Source organism: Haemaphysalis longicornis, unplaced genomic scaffold (assembly GCF_048455015.1).
Source record: "Haemaphysalis longicornis isolate Haplotype H1 unplaced genomic scaffold, Haemaphysalis longicornis Haplotype H1 scaffold_13, whole genome shotgun sequence".
Classification (NCBI taxonomy): domain Eukaryota; kingdom Metazoa; phylum Arthropoda; class Arachnida; order Ixodida; family Ixodidae; genus Haemaphysalis; species Haemaphysalis longicornis.
This window is the reverse complement of record NW_027526233.1, coordinates 62,343,571-62,361,043: the sequence shown is the minus strand read 5'-3', so window position 1 is coordinate 62,361,043 and position 17,473 is coordinate 62,343,571. Positions and strand designations below refer to the sequence as shown.

The window sequence follows — 17,473 nt, the reverse complement described above, 5'->3', positions numbered from 1 at the left end:
AAAACGCCCGTCAGAGAGTTCGTGTAGAGTCCACAGAGACATAGAGTTCACATACGTGGTAATTCAAGGTGAAATTCGCGCATGTGGCCTCGCAGGGAATTACCAATAGTCCAGGTGTAGGAGGGGAGTATTTCACATTGCCTATACGAGGCGCCTGCCATTTCGGCGTCTGATGCACCATGCGTCTTTTAATGTGCTTGATATTCTACAGAATATACCTGCGCACAATATCTCAGTTTTTCAGCGTTTTGATAAATGTGTTTTTATTCCTGTGTCAATAAATTGTGTTTATGTCCCCTCCCGCACATTTACGGATACATAATTGGCTCACATGTTGTATCACACCTATACTACATCGTTTGCTTAAAGTCACATGTTTATTTATTCAATGCAGACATTGCAAAAAACTCTTCTAATAAAACGAGGGTAATATACAATTTACCTACGTGGGAAGGAATATGTCAGCGACTTACCTCAGTCATCCCTGGATATGCAAAGAAAAAGCTTGGTTCAGCCTGGTTAGGTCTTGGTTTCCATTGGTTGACCTTAGATTAATATGTAAATATTTTACTATTCGTACAAAGCCTGCGTTTGCTACGGTCGGGGTGCGGCTTGTAGTGTTTTCCTAGCTAAAAATCTTGCGTTTCCTCAGTCTCCAACGCTGGTTCCACTCGCTTGGCAGTTAGGACCATCTCCAGTGAAGCAGTTCGCCAGGCGAGATTCGCGAGGTGGTCAGACGGCACTTGCCCACGAAGGCTCAAAGCACCCGCTCCCACGCATTATATTGAGAGGATGGCCCGTTCGTACTCTCTTCCACTGCCAAGCACACATGCGCGCGTAGAGTCACGTGGTCCGACGGTGACACGTCTGCGGAGATTGCTGGTCCAGAGGACACCGGGAGCGCCGTCGGCAAAGCGTATTTTGTGCAAAACATGAACAATTTAGCTTTGGTAACAAAAGGCGTACCAAGCTACGGAAAGAAGCTCTCATAACCAAGATTTTAGGAACACTTTCAGGGTGAAGTGCATTGGCATACAGCGCTAAGGGCAATCAAATAGTTCGCAGTCACGTTATGCACTCGACGTACTTGCGCTAACGATAAAATGCACACCTGAATAGTCGTTGACCGGAGACAAATTAGTGAACTTCTGCTTAGGTACATGGGTCTCATTCCCCACAAAAAAATTCTTTTAAATATTATGCTCATGTTTAAATTACGATTTCGCAGACAGACAGCAGCATTCACGTGCCGTCAAGGTCAGTTTGAAACATTAAAATTTTTTTGCATCTCCCGTAAGATAGAAAATGCCGCCAATCGTAGCAAATCTTTTGCAGTGTCGTGAAAAATACAGCACACGACAAGTGCTACGAAGTCGCAAAGCTGCTTTGCTTGCAAAGTGCGCCATTTCAGCAAGAAAGATTCTTTATGTGTATGAGCGTGACGTGCAATGTTGTGTTTTTGTTGTACAGCAGTTTGTTGCAAGACCTTCAAAAACATTTTTCATGTATCTTACTGGTTCGTTGAAAACAAGGTCCCAAGAGTGTAGTCATGTAGCGCCCTGTCACGTAACCTTGTATGAAAGCTTTTTCGTTCTCACTGATGGCCAGGTCAGAGCCCGAGCACACTGCAGGAAAGTTAACTTTAGGCAGTAGGAGGGCACATAAGAATGATGCAGAATATTACGCAACCAAAAAAATGGTTACCCTGGTCGTAACCAAGCGGGGTTTCCTTGTGTTATAAAGTAGGCGTCTATCCTAATGCGTCCTTTCAACACAATCCATGGCAGGCACGAATGTAGAACTGCTGAGCTTTGTCGTGAGAGATTCCTTTTTATTGTCTGAGTTTCGACTTTGACTCACACCCAGGTTCAACGTTGACCTTGGAGGTTTGCACTTTGCCTCCGAGGAATTTTGCGGCTTCATATTTGACTCTTTCATTGTGGTTCTAGGAGCTTTGGCTCTAACCTTTCGCCATTTGATTTGCTCGCGCAACAATGCTTGGGGTTTCAACAGTAGTCATGGTTAGATGGAGGTAATTTTATTTTTCTCTATTCCACCCCCCCCAAATCAAGTTCTTTCCTTTCGCTCGCGCTCCTCCTATAATGAGTAAAAAGCACCTTGTTCACTTCAATTCAGTTGATCAGTGTTGTTCACAGGGCTGGGCGGCATTCATACGGAATGCGCGTTTTTGCCGCTCTTGGAATAGCACAAGGCCACATCTTTTATACTGCTTGGTTTTATCAAGCCTCCGTGCCACACCGCTTTTGAAACGGTCTTAATTTTTTAGTAAACCCCAACCCCTCCTATGTGTTTATTAATAGAACGCTGCTATTCTCAGTTATGAACTTTAGTTTATAATAAAAGAAATGTGTTTACTTTTGTGCTGAAGAATAACTGTGTAACATGCTGCCAGCTCTATTAGAAGTTTTTAGAAAGTTTTATTTTTCTCTAACTACTATCAGCGTATTCCCGCCACTGAGAAATGCATACTTCAAAAACTAACTTCCGAATTCCTCCAACCTGCTTTCCAAATTTATTCTCCACCTCCACATTCTCTTCGTTCAGCCCTCCTTAGAGTCACCAGTTTTTAGTAACGGGTTGGTAGGGGCGGTGCGGTGCGTACTACACCAGGAATGCCAAATTGTGTTCTCGTATAAGAGCAGCATCTCTGGTACTGGGGGCCTTTCTAGTATGGCTCCACATCTCTTGAGGAGCCTCACTGGTATCAAGAGATCCTACTGTTGGCAAAGCATCGCCCTAAGCGTGGAGTCATGTATACGGACGCAGGGATTGAATCTCTGGACTCGTGGATGAAAGCAGTCTATTTTAACCTCTAGGCAACGTTGGCTGAAGCTCGTGCCAGTGCATGTTTTATGTTACTACAATTTTAACGGTTTTTTTGGCTCGACAATTTATATAAGAATACACCATTCGGCCAGGTTTGGGCTTACGTAAAAATGTTTAGTATCAGGAAATTGCTTTGCAATTCACAAACCAATTTGTATTTCAAGGGAGCTACCCAGGCTGCACATTCCACTTAAGGGGAAAGCTTACTGTGAGGGAGCAAACAATTTACATAGAGAGTAGAAAAAGCAAGGCTCGGCTACTAAACTCCCTACCCCTAGAGACTTGTGGCAATGCAAGCTCGTTCTTTCTTCACCGAGAAACTAAGGTAGCTGAACCATCGTAAGTACACGTAATTGAAGACCTATATGAAAAGGGCTTTTAAGATAGTAAACATACACCTCACAAACTGCTCTTTAATGTTGTTTTCCGATTGCTGAAGCTTGTAATACTTAATGGTATGAAATCATCCTCAAAAATTGACAGAAGCTGCTGTTCACCGCCTAGGGTATAGCAATTATCCACCTTTTGTGAAAACAAAAAGTGTTTACAAAGAATTCGTTTCTGCCAAAAAATGTTTTCTCGTTTGAAAGATTCTATTTAGAATTTAGTAATAAACTTTTATCCTGTGAAAAATGACACGGATCATGATTACGCTCATTGTCTTGGGTATATTTCTCAAACTACAGTGCAGCAGAAATAGCCATCTGGCTGATATAGAAGACGAACGTTATGTTCCATTCGCTGGCAATAACAGCATTGTAGAAGGGTCAGTTATGGTGCGTGGGAGCGTAATATATTTTGCTGCTCTCTGACATGTTAAACCTAGCCCCAGGCTTTTATTAGAACCTGCGTAAGAATTACTTTCTTGTATTTAAGTTTAATACTTGAAAGCACAAGGAGTTTATACTCCAAGTCAGCGATGTCATCGTGGAACCGCATAAAACTGCCCGTGAAAATAGCATAGGGTGTCAACAGTAATCCAATTCACAATATTGAAACTGGTAAGACATGCTCTCTGTAAATGTTACGCCTCAGTTGAAACTGCTGTCTCGGTTGGTGAAACTATATGAGACGGCTATATGTGGAAATACCCCAATCGCTCCTATCGCAGTGCATTAGAACCCGGTAGGCTCAACCAAAGCGACCAGGATAGAGTGACACTTGTAAGTTGTTGTTACACACTTGGCTATGGTAGCTTGGAAAATAGAACATACGCACTATGTCAGGGTGTCCAGGCGTTGAATTTGCCGAGTGAGTTCTTTGGGGAACATATATAAGTGATCTGCCGCCAAACAAAGAACGTTGTAGACAAACGTCGTAAGGGCATGCAATTTGCTGTCGCAGCTAAAACAGCTGGGGCACCTATATTGTAAATATAACAGCCAAAGCACACGAGTCGTGTCTTGTTTTTACAACAGATACAGTGCGGTGCATAGCACCTACTTTGAAGCGTAGCTTTGCAAGCAGGAAAAAGTACGTGCCATACGGCCAGCTCCCGTTCTATTGCCGGTGCTGTTTGGCTAACGGAATAAAGATGGGGCGCATTGTGAGAAGTGTGTAGCAGACCACAGCAAATGATCTGCGCTACTTTTCGTTGAACGCTGAACGACGATTGAGAAGGGCTCTACAAGGGTTTATGCAAACACTGTGCGGCTCACCTGAAAATGGCGTCTTGGGTGACCCTGGTTAAACAAAGTGAAAACTGAAGCCCCGGTAAAAGTGATCATTAGAAAAAGCAAGGACACGTTGTGGCCTTAAAGGAACAGCGACCCACAAAGAACACAAAATGAATACTATCGCCACTTGCGTATTCACGTCTTATGTAGTTCAAATGAGGTGGTAAGACTAAGCGTTTATGGTATTTTCGCTGTGATACATATTTTTACACATTCCGTTGTAAATAAATTTTTGCGTTTTGTATACACAGTAAATCACTGGTTTAGCGAACAAATGTTAAACCAAGCACTTGGCGGTGTTACAGAACAAAATTCTCCACGTTGCTCAGTAGCGCAGAGTGCATTCGCGATATACCATATGTGCGTGCAGTACATAGTCACCAAGTGGTGCATATGTGGAAGTGGTAGTTATGCATTTTTTTGTTCCAACATTGCTAATAACCTGATAAGACCCACAGCAATTTCCCACTTTCGCTATAAAGCGTCCGTTTTCCTTGAAAGATACGTGCTCTACATGCTGCCAAACTTGCGGATATTGGTATTCGTTGTTCTCGTCTGTGTGACAAAAGGTGTACCGAAGTTAATAACGTAGCGCCAATGCTTCGGCTTTTAGTTACGGTTCATGCCTCCATTCCTATTGTGTATAGTTGATATTTCATTTTCAGGTTCACTGCGACACCGGCTATAGCGGCCTCAGCCTGTTTTTGTTGTTTTTCTTTATTGCCTGTCTTCGGTATACACAATAAGAACAAAAAAAAAAGATTACAAAGCGTGAAAAGACATCAGCACGCCACTTGCTAGTGCGCGCTTGTTAAAAAGACCGAAGCCATGCCACACTTTCTAACACATTTAACCAGTCAGGTGGAGATGGTTGGGCTTTATACACTTCTAAGATCTCCCGTACACTCTGGCAGAACAACTCTGTGCTCGGTTTCACATCGACAACATGCTCTAAAAACGCCGTAGGGAAGGCGGTCTGGCGCCGGACTGTATCGGCACTTTCCCTCAGTCGAAAAATGTTTTAGTCAAAACAGTTCGGCCTGAAGTACAGTTTCTTTCTCCAGCCTATTAATTTAAAGTTGGGAGTTTGTCTAACCTGTTCCGAATTTGTCGTTTTCATGAGCTGCTTTCCAACAAGTTCCATCATGTCAACCAGGTGAGTATTGTATGCGTTATTCCAGAACACCTCATAGACAGCCTTCACAAACCATGATCCATTGATGGCGTTCCTCTGGGCAGTGTGATCTGGGATCGTTGCCTCAGCGAGAAAAATGTCCGACCAACTCGGCGTTCGGTCTTCAGACGCATAATGCGGCGCAATTCGGATTGAATAGGCTGTGTCTGGTTTATCCATCAAAATCGGGTGCCCTGTGTCAGTCATTCCTGCAAGTAGCAAACACGAATAAAAAAGCACAAATCAGCTTTTCTTACGACTAAGCATTAGAAGGTTCATTTAGGTTCAGTCCGCGAACAGTTATCAAAACTGCACATCTATTGAAGCTTTTTTCGGCTGTGTTACCGAACAAAAACTTCCATAAGACGGAATTTCCTTAACAGGAATGCTACGATACTATAAAGGTTGGTTGCATATAATGGATGTTCCCGGCAAATGCTTGTTTTTCATCTCATTAAAAGGCGTTGAACTTTATTTGCAAGATAAATTTTTCCTTCGTGAACATAAAAATATTACTCAGAAAGTGATTCGTTACAGCGATTACCTCTCATATTTCGCCTAAAATGTTTATAGTAGTTGTAGGCTGGTGTACCGTCGTCTTTATGTAACGCGTTTTTTGGACGTGTTCAATCTCTTCTCACGTTGTTTATTTTAGTCGAATCGGGTTTACATATTCACAATGATCAATATTATTGTCTTGCAGTCACGCACTTGCCGAATGGCACGTCAACACATTCAGATCTAGGAGAGCAGAAATAACAAGACACCTATATTCATATGCTGTAGAACTCTGCAATTGCAAAAATATTGTTACATGTAGCACACGTGGCAAACGTATAAATTGAGTATTGGAGCTTTATAATTTTTAGAAATTTAATTCAAGTATAGGTGAATATTTCCGCTTCAGAATGTAGAGGCTTTTGCGTATGGAAGCTCTAGCGATCTGGACAAAGTTTCCAAGAACAAAAGAGCCCTCGAGTGTGCCTATTCCACACTGCAATTACAACTTTGCTTGCATTCCAAAAAGCGGAAAACCGCATAAGTGGATATGGTCCTACCTCACTGAGAATCGGCAAAGTACTACGTGTATTCCCCACAGGGGAAGAAGTAGACAAAGAAGGCACTTTAAAGAGATTACACCACAAAATATGTAGTATATATTTCAAACACAAGGTGAAAGCGTAACGGCTGAGATTAACGTTTCGGAAGAGCGATGTCTCGTATACGAGGTGCATATGTTGAGTTACCGTTTCAAATTTTGAAACGGACCACGCAAAAGTGATAATGGATGACTAACTATTTGAGAAGTTTTCATCCAGCTTGTTCAATTGTGAAGCAACAATGGAACACAACGAATGAGTTCTAGAAATGGTGCGATGCATCTGTATAGAAAATATTTTAATGCGACCCAAAAGAATGTTGGAAATGTTCGTTCAACACAGCAGGCTCGCAAAGTTAAAATATATTGGTGTCATCTTTTAAGTGCGAATGCACTTTTTAAGCGAGCCTGAATCGTGCGCCGCCGTAGTCCGCATAGCAACAGCTGCGGGTGCGCGCGCTCCTCGTCTTAGCAATGGGGGGAGATGGGCGCGCGCTGCATGGCCGCTGACATGGCACATACCCACGTGGGGGATTGGCCAGGAATCGGGCGTGAGAAGGGCTAATGCACCCGCTCAAAGGAGTACTGACACGAAATTTCAAAGCTTAGATCCGCTCTAGCAATGAAGTACAACGACAACACAAATAGGTGTCTGTGAATAAATGCATCTTTCTTTCTTTGAAGTTGTGTGTGTGTGTGTGATCTCTCTTTCGCGAACATTACCGAACCGCGCAAATTCAACTCGTGCATTCGCACTTTCACATTGTTCCCCTCGGGGAAATGCGGGGAATTTTTTTATTTATTTGGGAGGGTTTTACGCTGTAGATAAACGCAAAACATGTTAGGTACATTGGCAGTTCCATTAAATGTGGTTAATGCGATGCTTCGTAACATACATTATCCTTGGAGCCCTTTATTAAAATATGCAAACTTTTCTGACCGTTTAGCGTTAGCTGTGCCCCAGAGAGAATCAGTTGCGACAAAACTGTGGAGCGAATAAAGCCACTTTAATTCTACTTGGAAACAGATCATGAATGCAGGACCCGCGATGACAAAGCCTGCCGCTATAAGACATACTTGGTTTCCAGGTGAACACCGTATCAACTTGACCACGAAGCTCAGCGTTTTTTGTTTGTAAGGGTCATGGTTTAATATCGCCAGAGCTGAATATTTCACAGGGAATTAGAGAGCCATTTTCACTAAAATTGGAATACCCTTTCGGTTTGCATAATTTTTGACTGCAGATAGTGCTTGAGTATCCTGACAGAATAATCCCTTTGAAACCTTATCCCTCAGACGTCCGCAGCTTTGCCGGTGAAAACCATAAATAACGCATTTCCGAAGAGTTGAGGGCCCTTCTCCTCTGCGAAGCAGGGTGACCATCGAAGCTGGCGAAGTCTGTAGAGCGCTTCAAATGTAAGACGTTTCTTGGTAATTTTGGATGGAGCATATTTCCTCACCAATTAGCTCGACTAAACTTGTAAAGACTCGACATTTATTCTAGCGAAATAACAAAGGACTGTCCGTTTTCCTCCAAGGTTGTATGCATAATAATATCCGTGTAACACACCAACCCAGATCAGTCGACCTCGGACGGAGCGGTCAGGTTGCATCGTGTCGGGAGACGTCCACATTCAAATCTGCACCGGCAGAACAGGCATGTCACCAGTGGAGGCAAGACGTCTAGCTGAGCGTGCATGCCCATCGCCATCCTCCACCCCTATGCACGCATAAACTGTCAACTGAAGAAGTGCACGTGCATGTTTTCACGTGAACGACACCACGGGAAACTGAGGCTCCTTATGGCGTTGAAGCTCAAATGGAATATTGCTTGCCTCGGTGTTTTAATCGTGCCAGTGGCTCTTCACCCGCGAGGAACTTACAGCTACTTGACGATGTAGAAGAGACAGCAAAAGCGACATCACCGCGTTTTGCAGCAGTTGCTTTCTGTTTTGTTAGTGTCCATTCGGACTTCTGTGCTCACTGTTCCTCAGAAGGGACGATACGCGTCCGTGCTAAAGCCAAATGAAACTGCAATTGCTGATAACCACTGTAAGACTATTATCAGCCGTTGCGAAATTTGTGAAATAGGCATCGGGGCGGACGAAGGGTAGAAAACATGTGACAGGGGAAACTGCGTTGGCGAGAAGGAAAAGAGTGTTCTTGACAAGTTAAACGGTTTCACCGGAATAAAATCGGGAGCGGCCGTTAGGAACGTATAGTTTCGCTTAAATTGTTAGTCTCTCCTGGGACATAAAGGTTAAGTTAAAAAGGTCGGAGTATGCTTCCCTAGCCCACCACACCACAAATGGGCCATGATTCAGCAGTTCCGGCGTTAATGTAAATGTATTGAGAACGATAACCCTAGTACTGCGGAACAATGACGTGGCAGTAAGAAGCGCTGCTTTCTTTCTGCCTCGTTGAGGCCGACGCAGAAGGCCAAGGCAGCACGCTCACAGCACCTGAAACAGCAGGATTTCCGCAGCAAGAAACGTTTGGATACGCCTACCTTTCCTCCACAGAGCCGTCCGTTTGAGAGAGCGAGGCCAGACGGCGACAAGTGAGCTAAGTCGATGCGCCTAGTCATGTGGTACACTCGAGGGCGAAGGGTGAGCCATCAGACGTTCTGCCTTCTTCCATCCTAGACGTCCCTAGGATATCGTTCTTTGACATCTTTGAATTCCCGCTGAAGTTTATGGCGCTAGTTGGATATCAGGTTTGATACATCTCCAAGTGTTTTCCTGGTGTATTCCTGTACGCGATACTACCGGCGAGTGTGACGGAACTTCGATTATTATCGCAATTTATTTGTCGTACATGGCAGGACAAAGCTCGCCATTGCCATCAACAGAGCTTCACCTTGTTTGTATGTGACCCTGTAGGGTGGCCCTTGAGAGATTAGTCGCTCAGGGCAAGGAGATTGGGATGTCAGGCAAATAGCATCATCAATAAATAGAGAGGGAGCGCGCTAACGAGATAGACCACTGAGCGTTCGAAGGAGCTGCCTAGCGGGAACCTGCCTAATAAGCCCAGTACTCGAACGCGAGGTGCATAAAAGCGAATGTGTCCACTTGATCACAGAGTGGGAGTTATCGCAAACGAGGTTTTGCCTAAAGAACTAACAAGCCACCTTCTACGCCACCACAGTGTAGCCTTCGGGCGAAGGTAAAAGAGGAGGTCTGGGGAAGACCCCGTAATGTGATCGCTCTATTCGACGACACAGGGGTGAACTCAACGGGTACGTAGTAGTGACACTTTATTTTACATTGGGTTCAGGGTAGGGGGTAGCGGAGGACTAAAGGGCCCCCGGCGACGTCCAGGGCTCGGTCCGTGACCGTTTCTTGCGTTGCGAGGTCAGAGCTCCCCAGAATATGCCCCAAGTGAGAAGGGTAGGGGAAAGGGGGTAGGGGTCGCGCGGACACTCATAGAGTGAGTGGAAGAGAGTGTCCAGCGCACCACATGAGGGGCAGTGAGGGGAGGTGCATTGGTGTGGGTAAGTGTGCACAAGGAGAGTGGGGTGCGGAAAGTGTGGGTTTGTAAGAGCCGCCACATGTGCGCTGCCGGCGGAGTAAGTGAAGCGTGCGGGGGAGGAAGTTCCTGTGGAGGAGGCGGTAATGTTGAGTCATGTTCCTGTACGTAAGTAGGTACGCGTGGGACAATTCGGGGATGCCCTGTGTAGGCGTAAAAGAACGGGGAGCCCGCGATATCAAAGCTCGGGCGTGTTGATGTGCCGTTTCATTACTACCTACGCCGGTGTGGGCCGTAGTCTACAGCAGAATCACAGGGTGGGCAGGGGGATTCTGAGGAAGAATTTTGAGGGCAGCTGTGGAAAGGACGCCCTTTGTGTAGTTTCGCATGGCAGTTTGGGAGTCAGATAAAATGATCTGGGTGGTAGGTAATAGATTAAGGGCAAGGGAAATGGCTGCCTCTTCCGCAGTTACCGAGGAGGTGGTGGCGACTGTAGCTGAAACCTGAGGTATTGTTGGAGAAGCGCCTACTACAGCGAGTGCGAAGGCAGGACGGGTGCGGTAGGCCGCTGCGTCAACATAGAGAGTATGCTCAGAGGGAGGGTAGCGGGAAAGGTGTGCTTGAGCTCGGGCTAGACGGCGTCCGCGGTGGTAGGCTGGACACATATTTCGCGCGATTGGCTTAATGTGGAGACGCCCACGGAGAAGCCGCGGGATGTGAGCTGGAGGATCTAGCAGAAGCGGGGGGTTGGCATGAATTCAATCGAGGAACTGCCGACCGACCGGGATTCTTGGAAAGGCGCGTGAGCTGGGCCAGGCGATGGGCTTCGATAAGTTCGTCTATGGTATTATATATACCAAGCGTGAGGAGTTATTGGGTGGGTGCGTGTGGGGGCAGAAGCAGCAGGGAGTCATAGGCTCTCCAAAGTAAGGAATCGAGGGAGGGACGTTGAGAGGGAGTGAGATGTACGTACGGGAGGGGATAGCGAAAACGGCTCACCAGGAAGCACTGCACAATTCGCAGCCGTTCTAATTCCTTTAGCCCATGTTTCCTAGACCCGATACGTTTAATGAGACCAATAGTCTGGATGGTGGGAGTGTGCAAGAGATGTATAGTGTCTGTGCTGCTCCTGTTGGCTTGGAGATGCACGCCGAGAAAGCGAAGCTGGGAGACCCGGAGGATTGGTTGTCCGTCCAGCCTTACCTGAATGGTGGTCAGTGGAGTGGGTGTAATTCTAGGTGAAGGAAGGAGTAGGAGTGCTGATTTAGTGGCTTAGCAATTCAAGCCTGCTTGCGCAACAAGACGGGAGACTGTGGCAGCCCCTCCTGAGAGTGTGGATTATATGTTGGCGTCGCTGCCTTGCATTACCCAAAGTGTAAGTTCGTGCGCGTGTACTGTCGAGTGGAGGGACGGTATATTTTTTAGATCTTTCGTGAGAGGGAGCATGGCGAGATTGAATTCTAGAGGCAAAAGAACGGCCCCTTGGAGGGTACCTCTGTTGGGCATGCCAAAAATGTTGGATTTAATGTTGCCAGTCGGAGAGAGGGGGTGCGATCAGAGAGGAAATTACGTATGTAGGTGTATGTGCGATCGCCTAGGTGTAGTGTGTTGATGGAGCTAAGAATGGCGGTGCGTCCTACCTGATCAAATGCCTTATGGAGATCTAAGGCGGGGATTGCCGCATAGTCTCTGGCGGGGGGGGGGGGGGGTGTTGTAGAATGTCATGGTGGATTTGCAGAAGGGCGTCCTGTGTGGGCAGTCCGGGGCGGAAGCCTACGAGGTTGGGGGGAAAGAGGGAATGTTCTTCAAGGTGTGCGGATAGATTCGATTATGAATGACGCGTTCGAAAAGTTTTCCGAGACAGGAGGTGAGCGAGATTGGTTGGAGATTGGGCACTGCGAGTGGTTTCGCTGGCTTGGGAATTAGAGTGAGATCGGAGTGTTTCCAACCACGAGGTAGTGTACCAGCGTTCCAGTGTTTATTTGAAGAATTGGGTGATGTGGTCTATAGATGTTTCATCTAGATGGAGAAGAATTTGATTCGAGATTTTGTGCTGGCCGGGAGCCGTTTGCCGGCGAAGGGCGCGTAATGCTGCCTCTACCTCCTCTCGCGTAATTTCAGCATCTAGCTCCGAGTTAGGGGTGCCGGTGTAAAAAAAGGGGAGTGGAGTCAGAAGGAAATGGCTTCGGAATGTATGTAGTGTGGAGCTGTCAAAGGATGGCCTCTGGAGAAAGGTTTAAACCGTTGAGAAGCTGGGTTACACGTGTGTGTTCCGCGTCCGCGACAGGACGTCTGATGTGAGCGGCGAGGAAAAGAAAGAGCCTTTAACTTTTGCGGCATAGGTTTCTACTGCCTTTATAATTTTGTGCTCTCGTTACCTTTCTCTGAGTGGCAGTGCAACACACTCACCCAGAATCGAAGAGAATGGGTATTTTCCTCATTCCGTGTGCGGTTCTCGCCCGCTTATCCACGGAACACAACCCATTTTAGCTCAAAAACAAAAGTTATAATACCATAAAAATATAGCGAAAATCAATACGAGCCCTTGAAATCATTAGGGGATTTCATAACATAACACAACACAGCATCTTGCAATGCCTTGCGTGTAGGTATTGCACCGAACGAACGTTTATTGAATCGGCGTGTTTCTAACGAACCGCACGGCAGCGACAGTCTTCAGCACCCCGAGTTCGCTCCATTCCCTATTACACCCAAAAAACCACCTATGATCGGCGGTTTGACCATTACTACCTAAGCGACCATTTATGGATATGTCGTTGCTCCTCGCAGTAACTCCTTATTTACGCCACACATCGCAATTCCTTATTTACGCCACGCGAGGTACACTGACGACCTGAGCTCATGGGCCAAACGAGTGGCAGCGGCACCGTGCACTACGCGACACGCGGAGACATACACGTCACCCAACCATGAGTGTAAGGGCGTGAAACGGAACGCGCCGTTGACATTCCAACCTTCCCAAGCTTTCTGCTTGCACTTACAAAAAAGGGACACACGTAAACCACGGCGAGCCATTGACAGTCAAGAACCAACCACTACCCACAGACTCCCACCTCCTTATATTGGACTAAGTTACTTCAAAAAACGACGTGGCACTCAAACCTTACCTGCATTCGAACCACCGTCACACAACTCCCACACGTGGTGGGACGCATCACCCATAGGCGTTGCCGCCTTCAGGAGGAGGACACTCCCGAAATACCTCAAGCAATAGAGCATGGTCGCCTAAATTTCAGCTCGAAAAACCTGGCTGTCTTATCCGCCGAAAAAGAACCCCTCCATAACTTCATTCTCCAAGCCAAGAAACTTACATAGGCTTACCTGCTCCTAACCCCCACGCACAAATGGCTCCAACTAGGAAGGGAAGCACGAAATGACTTAGAGAGAATTGCATCACGCTCACCATCACTCCATAAGCACTTGATTGAAGCTCACTCCCTCTGAACGAGACCCACAAGGCTGCAGTGTTCGTTACTTCCAAAAACGTGCTGCCACAACGCGTATCCATCCACATCCGGCGACACCTTCGTGTAGCTTGAATTATGCAACATCTCTAAATATAACACACAGCAAGTGATGGGTGGATGCGGCTGATAAGAAGCACGAACCTAATTCTTCTTCCTCGTACACAAACGCAACATGATGCGCCGTAGCAGTAGGTGTGAAAACAAATACCAAGTGCGTCGCAATCTGCAGCGATTAGGACGACCCATGGCGCAGCTACCAACATGGCACCATAGCACCCTTCGCTCTCACTATCCTCAATATGAGTTTGTAGTTCGCATTCATCTGTATAGTTTATACAACTACCCGCCAAGTTGGCTGAGTGGCTGAGGCACGGATGGGCGCGGAATGGATAAGGAGTGGCTAAGAATGCGGGTAGGTTTCCGGCCCCGGTGGCTCATTTTCGGATAGGCGCTAAAAGCGAAAGCTAGGTTAGTTAATAACTCCGGCCAAGTTAAACATCCGCAGCTTCGGCCTGCCAAACCCCATAACAAATCCGTCAGTTTGCACTGCTGGAGACAATAGAGGCAACATAAATCGGGCGACACACGCCCCTACCCGAGCACGTACCTTACGAGCTAGTTCAGAAGAGAGTGCAGCCCAGAACATTCGCACGCATTTAAAGGCTATGCGGACAGCCTCTCCTACTACAGGCACAAAGGCACTACTACAAAGGCACACCTATCTTCCGCCTATTGAGAACAAAAGCGACTAAACTCAACTATCCCAGTCAACCTTCCTAGACTAGAGATCAACTATCCCAGTCAACCCTCCTACGCTATATGTACTATCCTGATAAATTGAAATACGAACAAGGGAGCACGTCGCTTTCAATACATGCCGCGCATCCTGGCGACGGGTGGCGTAAGCTCAGTGCAAACGAGTTACGAGAGTCCGTATCCAACGTTGATATGGAAACACCGTCGTTCGGCGTGTGAGCATTTTGGTTTGTCTTCCCACCGGGTTCGGTTCCCGCTCACGCAAACGTTATCTGACTTTATTGCAGCAATAAGAGAAAACGCCGCACCCCGCTGTGTTCTTTCATTTTTTATTTCGTGCTGAGTCCGCAACCGACGCTGGAAATACGATGGTCTCCCCCATATCATGTTTGGTCATGAACTCTCGTCACTTAATCCCACTGCGCACACGTGGCCCGTTACCAGGATGCAAGGCATGTATTGAAAGCCACGCGATCCGTTGTTCATATTTCAATTTATCACGATATGTCATCCCCAAGTATCGAAGTAACTGCTACTTTTGCCTCCATTTCATGCCTTACAGAATTGGTATGGGAAGGCCTAAATTCCCCTCCTCCCATCCAATCCTAGTATTACGTCAGAGCATTCTGGGGACCAGAGGCGTAGCACTGACGTATTGAACCAGCTAGTGGTGACAAAGGGGGCCGGCAAATGTGTGGCTGCCCCGTAATGGGCAGGTCATGTTACGATCCTGCACCAATTTGCTTGTAATTGAACACGTTTATTGTTTTCTTCTCTAAAGTGGCTGCGGATATCTGCCCCTCGTGACCGACACACCATAATCAGACCACTGCATAGCAGCCTCAGATATACTCTCCAATTGTATTATCCGCCGTCAAACTCGCATGCTGTCGTTCTACATCTTTTGGCACCATTGGGACGGGGATCTTATTTTGCTATATGTTACCGGTTTTTATGCCTCGCCATCTCACTTGCAGTGATTCTTTTGTAATATGCTCTGCGACGAGCCCGATATACCGCAGTTTGCGATGCTACACAATACGCACCATAGGGCACAGCGTAGTCTATTTCGCACGCTAGGTTCACCGCGCCCAAATATATGCAACGCACTCGAGGAAAAAGTCAGCCTACGACCCTCCAGCAACACATCAGTGCGCTTTTTTCGGATGCCTTTTTGCGTACGGTGGCCCTTTGCGGGTCCTTACATCGTGGTGGATTACGCACACTCCTGTCTTGCACATGACGCTACCATAAAACGCGTCAAGCGATTGGTGTGACCTACGAGTTTTGCCCTGTTGCTCTAGCACCGTTATTTCCTTCTTAACAGAATAAAATTGAGCAGGTTACACAAATGAGGCCGTACCACTACCACACTGCGCCTTTATAGGTAGCGCCGAGACCGCACTTTCTCCGCATTGTAGATCTAAAACATTTGATATCTTCAATGCCGCCGTGATAAAAGTCCGCACGATGAAATCTGCAGGAAAAAAGGCGTGTAAAGCAGACAGGAACTGAAGGTTCAGGTTCAGCCAATACCCGCTGACTGGGGTTTCTTCGGATGTAAATAACCTAGATACTGTATATCTTTGCACGGGAAATGCATAGGATCAATATGTAATCAGTAGCGCATCTCGTGTGAAAGCTATAAAACTAATACCAAAATATGTATCAACATTGAAGGTATACATACTTCCTTGGCAAGCCTGGATGAAAAAGAGTTTCGGTTTTCCTTGAAGAGCCTGGCAGTTCACGTTGCTGAACTCTTCACACACGTCGTTCAAAACGTGAATCATCTGGCCATCCACACCCAGTATCCATCCGTCGGACCCGTGAGACATCATAACCACAACCAAGCAGTCACTCTTGTGCTGGCTTTCATCTTGTGCAGTTTGACGGAGCAGTCTTTTCATATCCTGTACATAATGCATAAAAATTAATTACAGCGCTTTCCGTAAATGGAGTCCTTGAGTAGTGTTTGGTATATATTCAGAATCAAATTATAGAAATATTTATATCTGCGCTGCCCTGTTGTTGTTTTTATTGACGGGATAATTTAATCACCGAGGTGTGCAACTGCTTTTTTGTATAGTGATAAAGTGTTGCTACAGTTCTTGCCTAACCGCAAAAAGCGCCCAGAATAACTGTGTAAGAGCTAAACCAACCTTGAATTTTTTTTCTAAATATTTAAATCTTGGAGAATTTCGGAAAGCTAGGACTTACTGTCAGCGAACAAATATTTCGAAATGATACGAACACACTGTCTTTATAACTCAGGAAGCATAAAACACACTGCCACTTCCGTAAAAGTTTTGATTAGAAAAACTAGAAAATATTTCGATCATTTATATTCAATAGTCAGCTACGGCCCTTTGAAATATTTTGTTGTGCCGTTATTTATAAAGACGATAGCTTTGCAATATATGGCGCGTTTCCTTTTTCAGCATTTAGGTAATTGTTGGCGGCCGTACCACGTGCTGTATATCAACCCTATTCCTATATTCCGCTAAACGTGCGTCTACATAACGTACAGCATCATGCTCAGTCACTGCGAATTTTGGCTGTACTAACTTATCTGTAATGTATTTTCATGGAATACCATATGTATGACTTGCTTCACAATGTTCCTTATCTTTTGTATTCTTGCTTTGTAGTAAATACTATATGCCCGCATGCTCAAACTTCCCGAGTGTTTTTACTTGATTACTCATGGTTTTGATACTTTTTTTGCGGTTCCGCTCGGCGTGGTATTGTTCGTTATGGTTCGCGCAACGTATGGTTAGTCTGTATACCAATCTTTTTTCTTTACACAAGTTGCTTTTTTTAGCTTATTTGAGTGCATTTTCCTTGTTGGCATCCTTTATAAACTGAGTAACCTCAAAATATTATGCTTGTATTATGCGTTGCTCAACCCTTCTACACGTTTCACTTCCTTTGTATCCTTTATCAATATGTGCAATCTAAAAAT

At 45.9% G+C, this 17,473-nt stretch overlaps 1 protein-coding gene across 1 annotated transcript in view; it reads right to left on the bottom strand.

Moving 5' to 3' along the window:
• Positions 1-5,234: 5,234 nt before the first annotated feature.
• LOC144164071 (caspase-3-like) overlaps positions 5,235-17,473 on the bottom strand; it is a 90,266-nt gene continuing 78,027 nt past the window's right edge. Inside the window, exons 6-7 of the mRNA XM_077694645.1 lie at positions 16,199-16,421; positions 5,235-5,906 (exon numbers count right to left, since the gene is read on the bottom strand). Coding sequence (XP_077550771.1) covers positions 5,545-5,906; positions 16,199-16,421 — 585 coding nt within the window. The 3' untranslated portion in view covers positions 5,235-5,544. The remainder of the gene's footprint in view (positions 5,907-16,198; positions 16,422-17,473) is intronic.